At 39.2% G+C, this 16,076-nt stretch overlaps 1 protein-coding gene across 2 annotated transcripts in view; it reads right to left on the reverse strand.

The window, feature by feature from the left end:
• Ccdc14 (coiled-coil domain containing 14) overlaps positions 1 to 14,753 on the reverse strand; it is a 28,178-nt gene extending 13,425 nt beyond the window's left edge. The window contains exons 1-8 of one of the 2 annotated variants that reach the window (XM_027412780.2): positions 14,470 to 14,753; positions 8,681 to 8,733; positions 7,550 to 7,622; positions 7,082 to 7,151; positions 6,867 to 6,986; positions 2,575 to 2,808; positions 2,363 to 2,457; positions 303 to 816 (exon numbers count right to left, since the gene is read on the reverse strand). In XM_027412780.2, coding sequence (XP_027268581.1) covers positions 303 to 816; positions 2,363 to 2,457; positions 2,575 to 2,808; positions 6,867 to 6,986; positions 7,082 to 7,151; positions 7,550 to 7,622; positions 8,681 to 8,733; positions 14,470 to 14,643 — 1,333 coding nt within the window. In that variant the 5' untranslated portion in view covers positions 14,644 to 14,753. The remainder of the gene's footprint in view (positions 1 to 302; positions 817 to 2,362; positions 2,458 to 2,574; positions 2,809 to 6,866; positions 6,987 to 7,081; positions 7,152 to 7,549; positions 7,623 to 8,680; positions 8,734 to 14,469) is intronic. The other variant, XM_027412781.2, reaches the window with a different exon arrangement.
• Between the last annotated feature and the right edge of the window lie 1,323 nt (positions 14,754 to 16,076).

The raw sequence follows: 16,076 nt of genomic DNA on the forward strand, positions 1-16,076 counted from the left end.
AGAAGGGTTCCAGTCCTGGAACCCCAGCAGCCATGACTTCAGCACATGGGCAGTGGAGGAAGACTAAGCATCAAACATCATCAGCAGCTACAGAGCAAGTTGGAAGCCATCTCAAGACTACATGAGACCCTGTCTCAAGAAACAACAGACAGAACTCTTTTCCTTACTGGGTCAAGAAACAGTTCTCTGAAAATCGCCAGACACTCCTTATCAATCACTGCTATTTGAATGGCATCTAGAAAACATAACACTGCTATTAAGCATTATACTACATTACAGAAAAGTTTGAAATACTTATCTACCTTGTTCTGCGACTAGGGCCTTGAGCTCTCCCAACAAGCACTTGGCAATTCTGACTTTTTCAGCAGTGTGGCTCACATTTTCTGCCTGCTGCACATTCTTGGCTATTTTTGCATCTTGCACATGCATGCTTAAATACTTTCCTTCGCTGGTGGCGCTTCCAATTTGTTCTCTGGCACGTTTTTCTTCATTAGTGGCCAAGAAGGCCGGCTGTAACTGAGTGGGGCTTTGGTGTGCCTGACTGTCCGAGAGAGCATCTTTTCCATGAGCTGGAAGAGACATATGTGTTTGGAAACACTTTAGTAGGTCTGCTGCCTTAGGAGCTCTTTGTTGTGGCAGAATCCAATTAGCAAGACTCAGTTGCTGAGGCGTTGGAACAGCTGCTTTGTCAATGTGGGAAAGGCCACACAGAATTCCAGGATGAACACTGACTGAATTCCTGGGAACATCAGGGAGGTTCACAGAGCTTGTTTGATCTTGTGATCCAAGAAGGTTATCACTATCAGTCTGAACTTCCTAAGCAAGAAGAAGAAAAAACCTTCAAAAGTAGGAATAGTCATTTGTAGACTATAAAAACACAAATCAATAATAATAGAAAATAATTTTCTACCATTAAAAACCAATTTTGTTATATTTTGGCTTACAAGCAAACTAGATTTCTCCACTGCTCAACAAAGACTAGTTTTTCAGAGCTTAAGTAGCTCACTCTGCAACATGGGAACATTATAAGGTCATAATGAAAACAGATTGTTTACAAATAACATACATGCTTTAAAGACATCAAAAAATTAGTCCACATTTGGACTGAAACAAATATTTTCATTTTGAGAAACATTATAAGCAAACTAAGAGGCTAGAGAGACAGTTCATCTGTTAGGAGTACTTGCTACTCTTGCAGAGAACCTGGGTTCAGTTCCCAGAATCCACATAGCTGCTCACAACCTTCTTTAGCTCCAGTTCCAAGAGATGCAATGCAATCATGCAGGTGCTGCAGACAAATGTGCAGGTAAAATCTCCACAAAAAACAACAACAACAAAAATTTATTTAAAAAAACCATATGTACAGAACTTTAAAAATGATATATTCAGTTAGGGGTGTAGCTCAGTGGTAGTGTGCTTGTCTAGCATGTGTAAGGTGCTGGGTTCAATTTTTAGGACCACAGAAATAAAAATGGATGTGTGTATATGGAATGTATATGAACATACTATAGTAATAAAACTAGCTGTTAGTTCAATATCAAATCAGAGACTAGTGATTTTATTATACAACTTAGCTCAAAGACATTTGTCTTAAAAGAAAAATACCCACAAAATGCAGCTTTAACTATATAAAAGGCATGTGTTTAAGAAAACATAGTGAGGAGTGGTGGCACACACCTTTAATTCCAGAATTTAGGAGGCAGAAGCAGGAGGATCTCTCTGAATTCAAGGCTAACCTGGTCTACAAAGCAAGTTCCAGAACAGCCAGCCAGGGCTATTACTCAGAGAAACCCTATCTCAAAATACAAGTGAACAAACAAACAAATGGAAGAAAACAGTCATATTAATGTATTAAGTGAAAAAAGCAACATATAAATGTATAAAAGTATAGCTCTCATTTTAAAAAGAAAAATCACTTAAAAAACAGAAAATAACATGTACAGAGTTAAATGAGTGAAAACAAACTTCATCAGGGTACTAGCTGGGCTTGATTTCCTTCTCATGATTGCTTCTTAATAACACCTATTGTTCTTTTTTTTTTTTTTTTTTTTTTTTCCCCCCGAGACAGGGTTTCTCTGTGACTTTGGAGGCTGACGTGGAAATAGCTCTTGTAGACCAGGCTGGTCTCGAACTCACAGATATCTGCCTGCCTCTGCCTTCCAAGTGCTGGGATTAAAGGTGTGCACCACTACCACCCAGCACACCTATTGCTCTTAATAGGTAAAACTTTTCTAATGCAAAAAAATATGTAAAATTGGTTTTACATCCTAGTACATTTGATGAGTAAATTCAATATTCCACTGCTAAAATGACAATTTTTATAAGCAAGCTATTACTTGTTTAGTATACAAACTATACCCACAGAGTGAACCATTAGAGGGCAGGACGGCTGCTGAGGTGACCAGACTGAAGTGGAAGTATAACAGCCATAACCAGAAGGTGGTGTTGCGTGAGATTCTAAAAAGAAGTAAAAAAAACAAAAACCAAATAGCATAAGTATCCTCCATATTTTATAGTGCTTATATAATAACAAAGAGCCATGGCTTACATTCAATATTCAAATATCATACTAACCTAAACCAGATACAGTATGACACGCAGTAGGCATTCCATTGGGAGCATTTTTTGAAGTCAATGCATTCATCAGTGACATTTGAGTCTGCACATGCTCACAGAGGGCTTGGTATATTATTGGTGAGTACATTCTATAATGGTCTTGTAATGACCAATGCTGTGCTATGTCTGATTTGTCTTTTTCATTTCCAGTAGAAGCTTCATTGGATATCCATTTCTTATTTTCTGAAGATACTAATGTGGAAAAAAGGAAGTAAGTTCTTAAATATGAGTCTTGAGCAACTTTTACCCTAATATCTTAGGGGCAAAAAACCCCCCAAAAAACTCTCAGATGTAGTTCAACTGATCATCTGCTTATAGACGGGATTTACAGTAACTCCCTGAAGAAAATTATCCCAAGTTCTTCTTAAAGTATTTAATGAATTAAGTTTCCTTTCCCCAGTCTGAATTCAGATGAATTTTCTTAAAATCTCCATTAAATGCTACTTGAAAAAAAAATTTCCCTTTAGTTACAACACCTGTTACAGGTATTACATTATCATGGACGTTCAATAAGCCTCTCACCCAGTCCCTTGTCCAGTTCTCAGTGGGAAACAGAATAGGAAAGGTAGGACACTTTGTAACTTTCTATGTTTTCATAGGAAGAAAGAAAGAAGAAGGAGAAGAAGGAAGAAGGAAGAAAAGGAAAAAAAAGGAGGAAGAGAAGGAAGGAGGAGGAACAGGAGGCCAACCAGTAATAAGAGTGGACAATCAGCATGAAGAAACAATTTTCTGCTTTTTCAACTCTCTTTCCATTACCCTCAAAACTTGAATGTTTCATCACACTAGGCTAGCATAGAACCTAGGGAGCCTTGCTTTCATCACTTTCTTGTGATGGACTATCTCTTCCAATGCAATGCCCTCACCAAGATTCATGTATGTGTTCTTCTTCCAGAAAGCTTTTTTCTAAACTGATGAGTCTAGCAACTGCTCTTTACCATCCCAGAACACACACCTTTTACTTAAATCATATACCATACTTATACTGGCCTACACTATTTATGATTTTATTGTCTTTGCCCTCTGTAACTCTAGCTTCTCTATGCAGGGCTGTTTCTTACATTATTAAAACCCTCACTAGTGTACGTGCAAAGTATAAGCCTGGTATTATTAAGCTAAAGAATGAAAAGGTTTTTGATACAGCGCTGTTCTATAACTAGTATAAAAAAAATCTAGATTCTATTTCCCTGTCTAATAAGACTCCACTTCCTCAATGTTTGCTAAATAGCATTAATAGAAATGAGAGTGTATGGTAGATCATAAGTTATACAAAATAGACTTTGAAGAATAGCTTGGGGTGGGCACCTACAAAAGACATATACAAGCTATGACACAATTCCACTTCTACACATGAACATTTATGACTACTAAAGGACATCTACTGAAATGTTCACTTACTAGCTGAGTAGCCTTGAGGGTTTGCCTAACCTTTCTCTACCTCCTCGTTTTTATTAGAAAAATGGTTAAAAGAATGGTTTAAAAGAAAAGATTAAAATATAGCTTCTTCAGCAGAGTGGATTTAGGGCTGGCTGGAGACATTGAGGCCTGACTCCTAGTCTGACATAATATTACTTCTGCAGGAAGATAGGTGAGATGAAAAAGTCCTTACAAAAATGAATTCAGACATCCCAGTCTTGCAGACTGTGCCTGCTGCATCTGCATGGGACAATCACCTAACAGACCCAAGCACCACAGAAGGCAGGTGCAGCTTTTGCAGGCCCTGTCCCCATCTTTCCTAGGAAGAAGTCCAAACTCTGTGTCTGTTGCCCACTATGCAGGAGACTATCACAGCAGTGAGTCTTCAAAACCAGCATTCTTGTGAAGAATATATGTACTGTTAGAAAAGACAGTCACAGGCAATGCCTGAACATGGAGGAACATGATATGTAAGACCCACAAGGAGACAAAGATCATTTTCTAAAGATGAAAAGAACATGCTGTTTGTTCTAATCCAACCCTCAGGAGCACAAGGCTCACACTGTCCCACTGAAATGGCTATGGGAAGCTCCTACACTAAATGGGATCTTAAGGGACAACATCCAAGAAACTAGAGAGATCTAATGAGGGGAGCAGAAAAGTCAGCTGATGGATTTGGAGCATCCCTTCAATAATTAATCAATCACAATATACCATTTAACAATGTGAGAAGTTTGATGTTTAGAAAATGAATCTTTAAATTCTGATAGGCATCACTGGGGGTATGGAGAGCCCAAGGCTTCATTTTTGGGAAACCCCACTAGAAGGTGAATGTGAATTTAGGACCACACTCTAGAAGCCTGACAGAATTCTAAGATAAGACAGACCCTGTGGGGAATCATTAGTTTCCTCCACCTCCCTAATGTTTCATTACTAGATGGAAACCTCAGGAAAGGCTGGTGTATTTGTAATTTTGAGAGTGGAAGAGTAAGTTTGCTTAATGCTGCCAATCACCACCTCACATTGAGGTTCCCTACTTACTCCTTCAATTTCCCTGTCATTCTTTAATTCCATCCCGACACTGGTCACACATTATAAAAACCTGACTGCTTGCCTATTAACTCCTTATCTGATGAAGCCTCTCAGTTAAAGTGAATCTATATTGTACTTGTCTTTTTCTAGTTTAATCTCATTGTTACAAAGAGAGTAAAACCACCGACCTCAAGATTCTTGAGCTGTAAATAACATTTGGCAACTTCTTAGAACAACATGTAGTACATAGTGAAAAAAAAAAAAAACCTCAACATGTTATATCATCAACTAGTTTCAAATTAGCCAGATAAGTAGATATTTTCATATTAGTAAATCTTGCTATCTAAACATGATCCCTCTGAAATGATTAAAACCCAGAGCAATAATGAATGGATCTTCTCTACCAGATGAGCTACAACAAAATTAGCTAATAATTTCCTATAAAGTATCAGTTTTTATTGAAAATACAATTTTATAATAAAATAGAAAAATATCCTCTAAAAATATTTTAACTTTGAAGTCTAAGGTGAAACACGGGAGATTATAGTCCATAACCACAAGCACATAATCTTCTTCTCTCTTTGAGTGCTAGGTGTCGCTTTTTAGACTTCCTTTGGTTCCTTAAGAACTATCTAACCTGAGGAATTCTGATTTCATGTTCACGGGCACTAGCTGAGCTACACATGCTCTGTCTCTGCCAGCAGATGTCACCATCCAACACAAATTAACAAACTCCAAACAAGTGTGCCAAAAAACAAAACAAAACAAAACAAAACAAAACCAAAACCTCCCAACAGGCTTCTTTCAATCTTAAAAGGCCAGAGTCAACATTAAAGGCCTACTGAGCTAAATGGTCTCCATCACAGCTACTCAGTACTAGCACTGCAGCATAAAAGCAGCCATGGAAAATATATGAACAGTAGGTTCTAACAAAACTTCAGTTACAAAATAAAATTAAATATTACTTCTAAAAACACAACTGGCTATATGGTACTGACCTAGTTAAGACTGATACTATCCATCAGAAACATAATGTAAGCAATATATGTAATTTAAAATTTTAAGTAGCCACACTAAGAAGTTAAAAGAATGACTTACTTTTCATGTTTTCTTAAGTGTAGCCAGAGTTGGGGTTTCAGTTCAATAGTATATTTCTTGCCTAGCATGTAAAAGGCCTTAGGTTTGATTCCTAACACCACAAAAATAAATCAGTAAATGTAGCCAGAATACTAACATTTCAGTGTGCAATGCCCAGAACAAAACACTTATTGTATGAAATCTTCAAAATCCAGCATATATTTTACACAAAGTAAACTTTACACCAGATGCTAAACAGTCATCAGAAATATTTCATCTCTATTTAGACTGTATATAATTTATAGTTGAAAGAGTAGATTTTACATGCAAATTATTCCAAAATTCTTTAAGTTTTATAATTGGATCAATATCAATTTTTAAATTTATTAAAATTTCAGCCTAGGGTTTAGAAAGATTGTTCAGTCAGTAAAGTGCCTGCTGTTCAAACACAAGAATCTGAGTCTGGATCCCAGGCTGGCAAGGGCTGACAGCACAGTCCTTAACACAAGCCCTGGGGAGGTAGGGACAGAGGGATCCACGAAGCTCACTGCCAGCCAGCCTAGTCAGACCCACAAGCTTCAGGTTCAGTGAGAGACAATGCCTCAAAATAAAGGTAGGGAGTGAATAAAGAAAGACAGATACCATGTGTATGCAATGGGCACACGCGCGCGCGCGCGCACACACACACACACACACAAAATCTTTAAGTAAATATAGAAAATGCTTACATATTTCTTTTCGGACCACTGGAGGAGCATGTTTTCCAGGTCCTTTCTTTTTAGCTCTGCAGTTTTTGCTTTCTAAAGGTCTGGCATTGCATCTATTTTCCGAATATACTATTTCTGGGCCTGTAACGATAAACAAAAAAAAGTCTGTAAACATTAAAAAAGAACTAGTTCACCGATAAAAAGGTGATCGGCAAAGAACTTTAAAAAAATAGAACCTGGATCTTCATTTTTCAAAATGTCCCGGAGCAAAGAAGTACAGCCATCAAGTCCCTGCACAATCTCCGGCTAGAAGAAAAAAGCTGTTAGAGATAAAATACACCACGCCACTTCAAATGCATTTCTTTTCTTTTTTCTCGTTTGGTCTTTCAAGACAGGTTTCTCTGTGTAGCCTTGGCTGTCCTGAAACTCACTCTGTAGACCAGGCTGGCCTTGAACTCAGGGATCTGTCTGCTTCTACCTCCCAAATACTGGCATTAAAGATGTGCACCACCACCACCTGCTCAAATACATTTCTTTATAAGCAATTTATTATTGGTAGAAAACATGTCTTCAAGCAAAAGCCTACATCCTCAGTGAAAATCATACTTTACCTTTGGACTATAGTCCTACTTCTTAGCTTTAAACTGAGGTCTAATGAAAATAGTAATATTGTATCCATTCACTTGACTTATTGTATCCATTACCTGACTTTCCGAATCAGAATAAACAGGACAGGTGGGAACTGCATTTAAATGTGCTATATTTCTTGGGTGGGTCCTAGAAAACAAAGTTGATACCCTTTAAAAAAATGCAAGTATCTTTTTCTCAAAATATGTAAATAATCATTTCCTTTCCAGTAAAGATTGGAGAATAAAGCTCATCTAACCACACATGAGGTAAATAGGACACTGTGGAGATTGTGAAGACTTCTAGACACTAAAATTACTCACTCAGGCTGGTATGGTGAGGGAGGTGTGGGGGGATGCAATATTCTGAGAACATCTGTTACATTCTAAGAGACTGAAACTTTTGCTGGACCTCACAGCCAAAGTGAATAATATACCTTGAGGTCACGTAAGACTAAGACTGCTGCCCTACTGTGTGCTCAGCCTGTATGTTTAACCTGCCTTTAAGAGAGCAACACAACAACCGACCTAACAGCCTTGGATTTCCCCTGTAATCAACTTTTACAACCTAAGATAATGCACAGCTGCAGTCTTATGTCCTTTTCCATGCCCCTGACCCATGCCTGTGCATCATTTGCTGAAGGCAGCCAACACAGAAGTTGAAAACAGCCTCCCAAAATCTACCACTGGCTGATAAACACTGTTGTCTGGGTCAATTGGAGTGACATAATCTCTTGTAAAACTCTGTTACAAAGATTCCCATAAAGTATCCCATTCCATCCTCATGTGATGCTTTTGTGTGCGTGGGATCCAAGAAATTCAGAGAAAAGCCCTCTGTATTTATATACATACAGAGACGACAGACAGACACAGGGACATGTTCACAAGAGAGCCCCAGGCAGGCAAAGATTCAGATTCATAAAACAGACAGAGGAAGGAGACACAGGGAGAATATTGGAGAGAATTCAAATCTGGACTCATTCTTGGTTAAAGGACTTCAAAGGAAGTACTTTTCTTTCCTCAGTGTGACACTGATGTATTATTAGTGAATTGGACTTCATCACTAATGATTTATAATCTACATAACACCAACTACTTGTGAAGGCAGAGCCCACTTATTTTCTCGGGGTATGCAAAATACAATCAAGCCCTAAGACCTGAAAATTTATCTAAGAGTTCCTGAACTTGGAAACTTTAAGAAGTACTCACCCTTTCTTTCCATGTGTTAACTTAGATCCCAGGCACTTTCCTGAAGATATCACCTATGACATAATATATTATATTACAATAGGTACATAATTATTGTTCTATTAGGTTGCCATTTCTGACATTCCTGAAATTCTTTTTTTTTTTTTTAACACAGCAAAACTGAAACATAGTGTTGTGCCCAAATTCTGAATCCCCAAGAGGCCCAATCCAATGCAAAAGCAAAGTCTTTTATTTAACTAGTTAACTGTATTAACTTGGTTCCTCCATCCATCTGACACAGTGGGTGGAGCAAGAAGGACCTGGAGGAACTGTGGGGCAGGGAATTTACTGAGGTGGAGTAAGGGGAGTGTCTGGGGTCCGCAACAGTTTCAGGATTGGTGCACTTCTGGGCTTGGGTGACCTGTCCTGTGTTGATTGGTCAGCTGGTTGCTATGACCTATAGGCCCTCCCAGGATGATTGCTATGCTCTATACATCACTGTTAACATAAAGTACATCCAGGGCTCATAAAGCACATCCAGAGCCCTCCAGACAACTTCTGATTGGTTCCTTGCCACATGGAGAGTATCTGGCTTCCTAGTGACTGGGGCAGGCCCAGCAAGGTCAGAAGGTCGGAACATGCACTGAGTCAGACAGAGGTCTGTATCTTGCTGGGTCTTTTCTGAAGCCTGTCATGGCTGCCAAAGCAGGGGGCTGGATGAGGGTCTGGTCCCTTCAATAGTTTTCACCCCCTGATAACCACTTTTCTGCTCTTTTAAAAATATGACTTTAGAAACCACTTGGAAATGGAATATCTGTCCTTCTGTGACTAACAAAGTATCTTTAACTTTCATCTGTACTGTAGCATAAACCAAAACTTCCTTTCATTTATGAGGTTGACTATTCCCTTCTATGAAGGTAGCATACCACTTACTCCTTATAAATGGGAAGTAGCTTACAAATCCACAATTATAATTTAGCTTTTATGCAATAAATTTGTTCTACATGCAATGTGAGGAAAGCAGCACATGCATTTGTTTCTTTAGTCTATTTCTTACATCTGTAAAGAAAAGCTGGGCGTTGGTAGCACACGCCTTTAATCCCAGCACTTGGGAGGCAGAGGCAGTCGGATCTCTGTTAGTTTGAGACCAGCCTGGTCTACAAGAGCTAGTTCCAGGACAGCCTCCAAAGCCACAGAGAAACCCTGTCTCAAAAAACAAAGAAAAAAGAAAAAAAACTTTTATTATTTTTAAGTCAAAAGGACCTATTACAATTATATAAGGCTATACTCAATCCTTGAGCATATTCTAAACTCTCCAAATTCTCCAATATATGCAATTCAAAGGGGTCGGGAAGGCATTTCAGTGGAAAAGTGCTTGTCCAGCATACACAAAGCCAGGCAGACATCTCAGAGGGTAAACTGACTGCAACTCAAGCATGAGAACTGAGTTCAGATCCCCAGCATCTACACAAAAGCTCCCCTGCCTATAGCCCTAGCAATGGAGGGTGGAGAACCCTGGATCCTGGCGGGGATCACTGGCCAACCAGTCTAGCCAAAACAGGGGAGAGCTTCAGGTTCAGTCAGAGACTCTGTCTCAAAAAGTACGGTGGAGAGTATTAGAGAAAGAAAATCGATCCCTGACCACACACACAGATGCACAGGTGATTGCACCCATCTAAATGCACTAAAAAGTGCAAACTTTCTTCATATTCTGGTTAGACTGTTCAACAAAACTAGCACATTAAAAACTGCCTTGCTGGACGGTGGTGGCTCATGCCTTTAGTCCCAGCATTCAGGAGGCAGAGACAGGCAGATCTTTATGTTCAAGGCCAGCATGGTCTATAGAGCAAGTTCCAGGAAAGTCAAAGCCACATAGAGAAACCCTGTCTAGAAAAAAAAAAAAAAAGAAAGAAAAAAAAGATTAAAAAAAAAAAGAAAACCAAACCCTGCTTTTTTTCTACATCTCATTTTTTCATTCTAAATTTTTAAACTCAAATAACAATTTTAAGCCTGCATTTTGAAACTCATATAGGTGGGATAGCTTTTCTATAGAAAAGATGTTCATTCGCTTTTACATGCACCCAGCATCCTGGAAGCTGTGCAACAAAGCTGTCTTTAGGCAGGAAAATTGAACATCTGGAGAAGCAGATAAGAGCCACTTCCAGAGCAGGCAACAGAGAAACTTTCTATCGTATACACTTATTTCTTAATAACTTGTATCTGAAAAATAAAATGTCCAGACATCAAAGCCCACAATCCTCCCCTCATTCCACTATTTGATCCACTCAGTGTTGGCATTCATTCAAGTCTTTGCATGTCTACATTTTTCTATTTGGGGACACACACAGACATACACTCACACTTTTACATTTTTTTGCCCCTTCTAATAATGTTCCTGAGAATACATTTTTACACAACTGGATCTGTCCTTCTGTGGCTAACAAAGTATCTTTAACTTTCATCTGTACTGTAGCATAAACTAAAACTTCCTTTCTTTTATGAGGTTGACATTTTTTGAGATCCCTTGGGATCTGATGGAGTGTCATGAATCTACAACATCATACAAAAACAGTGTTTTACCTGACACAAATACATCTCAAAACAAAAACCATTATTCTTTGTCTGCCCACTTCAAAATAAGCCACAATCATAATATTCCTAAATGTTTCTTAAGATCAAAATTTCCTAATATAGCCATAAAAGTTGAAAACTTTGAGATTATATTCTACTCTAGATGGACCTGATTCATACTATACTTATTCTAATATTATCCTTTATAAAAAATAAAGACGAAAGAGTAGTCCATATCCAGTCCAGGATCACACATTGCACTAAATTGCTATGGCTCTTTAATCTCCTTAAATCCAAATTCCTTGGGCTGTCATTATCTTCCATAACTTTGACATACTTAAAAAGTAAAGGCTAGTTATTTTGCATAATGGCCCCCCTGAACATTTGGATTGACTGATTCCTCAGGATCAGACTACAGGTTATGAATTTCTGGCAGGAATACAAGAGATGTGTCACTTTCAATACAAATAAGCAAATGACATTAGTTTGTCCTGTTACTGGTGATATAAATGGATTTAAGAAGGTGTCTGCCAGGATTTTCATCATTAAGGTTATGATTTTTGCTTCTAATTAAGTATTTTGTAAGATACCCTGACACGATGTGGCTATCTTCAAACTTTCACTTAGTAGTCTGAACATCCATTTATGGTTCCTGTTTAAGTTGATTGTTTATTTTGCTACACAATTTGCTCTGATTATTAGCTAATTTCAACTAATAAATTAGAACTAGGGCAGGACCTTTCTTCCTTGTTAATTGGTTAGTGTGAGAACATTGATTCCTATTCTGGTCAACCAACCATATAAGATCCATTATCGTATGTACTGACACTCATATATAAACAAATATATAGGTGGACACAATATAGAAAGTGAAAAAGAAACAAGAAAGAAAAAACTGAATGCAGACAATGGACATAGTTATGGAAGAGGGTATAAAAGTAATTGCTTTTCTAGTTCTTTGCCATAGATTTTTCATTTTTTGGTGATGGAAAAGTACTTTAAAAAGTATTTAATAGTTAAAGTATAAAATCCAGTGTTAAGCTTCACAGCTTCAGAATGGTTATTCTAGCTGTACAGAAGTTCACTGAGTTGTATAGACGTTGAGTCTGGATAATTATCATTTGTGATACTTTCTACTAGCAAGTTTTTAATGATATAGTTTATAAAACTTTTTTTTTTTTAAAGTTGAGGGTCAGATTGTTCCAGAATCAGTCAGAGGAAGCTCCACTAAGTTGGATACTTTATCATTTTTAACCAAACCCCAGAATTTTTTGAGCTGTTTCTTATGTTTTATAAAGACTGTCATAAAAAATATTTAATATTTCATCTACCTTAACAAAATAAAGTATTAACTGAAAAGAAAAATATCAGCTCAGGACCACCATGACTGAGGAGATTTGTTTGCCGCAGAGGGACAGAAGGCAGGGAATAAGAGACCAAGACAGGAGACAGAGAAGGGGAGGGGAATGAGGGAAAGGGTATTTGTCCGAAGAGGACAGAGGACTACCTCTGAATAGAGAGACAGATGTGGAACATAGGCAAATGGCAGTTTATGAAGATACAAGGGGAACCCCCGCCCCTTAGGATGAGTTGGTTTGTTTTGATTGGGCATGTTAATCAGAGCAGCCAAAGGGGACTTTTGATTGCTGGACTTCAATACTTTGACAGCTGGACCATGGTAGTCAGTCTCAGGAGGAGAAAGTGGCTAAATAGAGGAACAGATCTTGGTGTCTACCTTTAGGAAGGTAATCTAACAGTTTTTAGCAAGGCAGAGGGAATAAGAGAGAAGGGCAAGGCCTGTCAGAGCCACATGCTTGAGTAGGCTACTGTCCCTTCATTAACTATAGGCACAACAGTGCAGATTTCTAGATTTCATCTGACACATTTAAAACTTGATACCTATAGAATAGCAACCCGTGTTCTCCCCACCCCAGCCTCAGCAGTCACCATTCTACTCTGCTTCTGAACTGAACTACTTCAGGTCACACATGTAAGAACAGTCATGCAGTATCTGTCTGTCCACTTCAGATCCCACATGTAAGAACAGTCATGCGGTGTCTGTCTGTCTGTGTACTTCAGGTCCCACATGTAAGTTCAGTCATGCATTATCTGTCCTTCTAGGACTAGCTTATTTCTACTTAGAAGTCTCAAACTTTACATTTGCTATTGCATATGGCAGAATTTAAGGCTGAATAATATTCAATTAACAGTATATAACCCTTCATTTCTTTACCCATTCACTTGTAGACATTTAGGTTGTTTCTTCATGAATAATTTGACAATGAAAGGAAATGCAAAATCTTGATTTCAATTCTTTTGAATGAATACCTACTAATGGGGCTGGCAGGGTCATATTAGCTGTACTTTAAATAGTTTGGCTTTATGAAGCAAGATTTCACTGTTATTCAAACTGGCCTCAAACTCACCATCTTCCTGCCTCAGGCCCCCAAGCATGAGGACTACGGTTGTATATGTCCATGCTTGGCTTATTTTCTGAGGAAACTTCATCCAATTTTTCATAGCAGCTATACTATTTATATTCCCATCAGGACTGTATACAACACTCTCACTAATGCAGGTTTTGTATTAGAAAATATCTCATGGTTTTAATTTCCATTTCTTTCATGACTAGAGCAAATATTCATCTACATATTGGCAATATGCATCCATTCAAAACAGAAGTCTCAAGACAGGTCATGAAAAAAGAGTGCAAAATTCACATTATTAGGTAAGACAACATTATAGGTATGTTGATAAATGACGGGAAAACAAAACCAAACCCTAATCTATCATATATGTCGCGTGTTTTCTAAAATCAAGCCAAAGAATATTTGCCTTGACATAGGACTGCCTGTCGTAATTTGGGCAGTGACTAGATTACATCAAGAGTATTTGAGAACGGTAGGGCTGGTATGGGCACTTATTGGGGGGCTTCACCAACAACAGAGATCGGAAAATAGAAGCATTGGTAGAAGCGCCGAGAATCTGAATCTGGGGGCAAGGATTAACTAAAGCTAAGAGAAGTTACTGCACTGAAGATAAAGGCTGGGGTTCGAACCTGAGACCTGACACCAAACTCAGAGCTCTATTGAGACGCCTGAAACAAAGCATTTACCCAGCGACGTCCTCACCGCTCTGAGAGACGCTGCAGTCTTTGCTTTTATTTTTTCTAGCACCTTCCTAAGTCCCCTTAGTCCCTCGCCACACCACTGTGGACTCATCGGGTCCACAGCCCTCACCTGGCCGGGTCGAGATCCGGACCTGACCATTTTTCTCAGCTTCAGAACCGCCCAGACGTAGGGAAACCAAGCCGTAAGCAAAAAAGAATTAACCGCCCAGGCGTCCCGACGGCCCTTGTCCCGCCCCCCAAGCTTCCGCTTCCGGGAAGGCGTCCGCGGAACGCCGCGCTTCATGACCTCCTTGGCGCTATAAGGTCTTTCTTTCGGGTCAGGACCTGGCGACCTGGGCGTGCGCAACAGACTTGGCGTTCTCCAGCTCGTCCGCCACACTCGGGCGGAGAGCCTGGATAGACAACAGAAGGCACGCGGGGCGGGGCGGACACGTGAGGGGACGGGGCTAGGGGCGGCGCCTGGCGGGAGGGGCGGGGCGGACACGGGACGGGACGGGGCTAGGGGCGGGGCCTGACGGGCGGGGCGGGGCGAGGAGCCGAAGCTCTGCTCTAGGTGGAACCACTTGGAATATCCAAAGGAGCTCACTGGCCCTGCAAGACGTGTTTCAACTGGTTGAGGTGGGAACCAGCGCCAGATGAAGGGTCTGGCGTACAGGACTGCGTCTGGATTTCAGAAGTGACTTGAAGCTTTGTGTGATGTTCTGAATGTGTTTGTTCTTGATACTCAATAAAAAAATCAGACCTCGATATCATTAGCCTGTGATTCTGAGGGCAGTTTCAGAATTATTCTCTGACCTCCTCAGGCACCAGACAGACACACATACATAATGAGGTACCCATACATATACAAAACATTTTTAGAAGTATATGTATGTGCACACACATACGTGTGTGTGTGTGTGTGTGTGTGTGTGTGTGTGTGTGTGTGTTTGAGACAACATCTCTTACTACATAACTCTTCCTGGGCTGAAACTTACTATGTAGACCATGCTGGCCTGGAACTCACAAAGATCCTCCTGCTGCTGCCTGCTTAGTGCCAGAACTAAAGGTGTATGCCATTGCAACCTACTTAAATACATCTTTTAAAAAATGCTTTAAAATGGAGCTGGAGAGATAACTCCTCAGTTAAGAGAACTAGCTGCTCTTGCAGAGGGGCTGGGTTCAGTTCCTAGCACCAATATGGCAGCTCACAACTGTCTGTAACTTCAGTTCCAGGGAACCTAATGATCTTTTCTGGCGTCTGAGGTCATCAGGCACCACACAGCACATAGTGCATAAACAATAAAAATATATATTAATAAATTAAAAATAAAATATATAAAATTATATATATATATATATATATACATATACATATTCTACAAGTAAAATCTTTCTACCTATATACTGCACACTCCTCCTAGAGGGATTTTAGGAAATGAGTGTTGTTTAGGAAATGTATTGGCCACTAGGTGGCATGTTCCCCAGGATACTTATGAATGCCACCCAAAACAAACCTTAAACTTACTTAAAACATGATAAGGTGAAGATTTTGCTCTTTTTTTAAAAAAAAAACTCTATTGGGGTTCTCTAGTGTGAACTTTATAGGTACTTCAATTTCAAAAGGCTGGACATACCTAAATAACCCTGAAATTCTTCTCTTTCTTCATCCCTCTGATAAGTGTTTACCTGAAATTACAGATGTTTGTCTTTCTTTTTAAGTGTGTGTGTGTGAGC

The sequence above is a fragment of the Cricetulus griseus genome, chromosome 4 (assembly GCF_003668045.3).
Source record: "Cricetulus griseus strain 17A/GY chromosome 4, alternate assembly CriGri-PICRH-1.0, whole genome shotgun sequence".
In the NCBI taxonomy this organism is placed as follows: domain Eukaryota; kingdom Metazoa; phylum Chordata; class Mammalia; order Rodentia; family Cricetidae; genus Cricetulus; species Cricetulus griseus.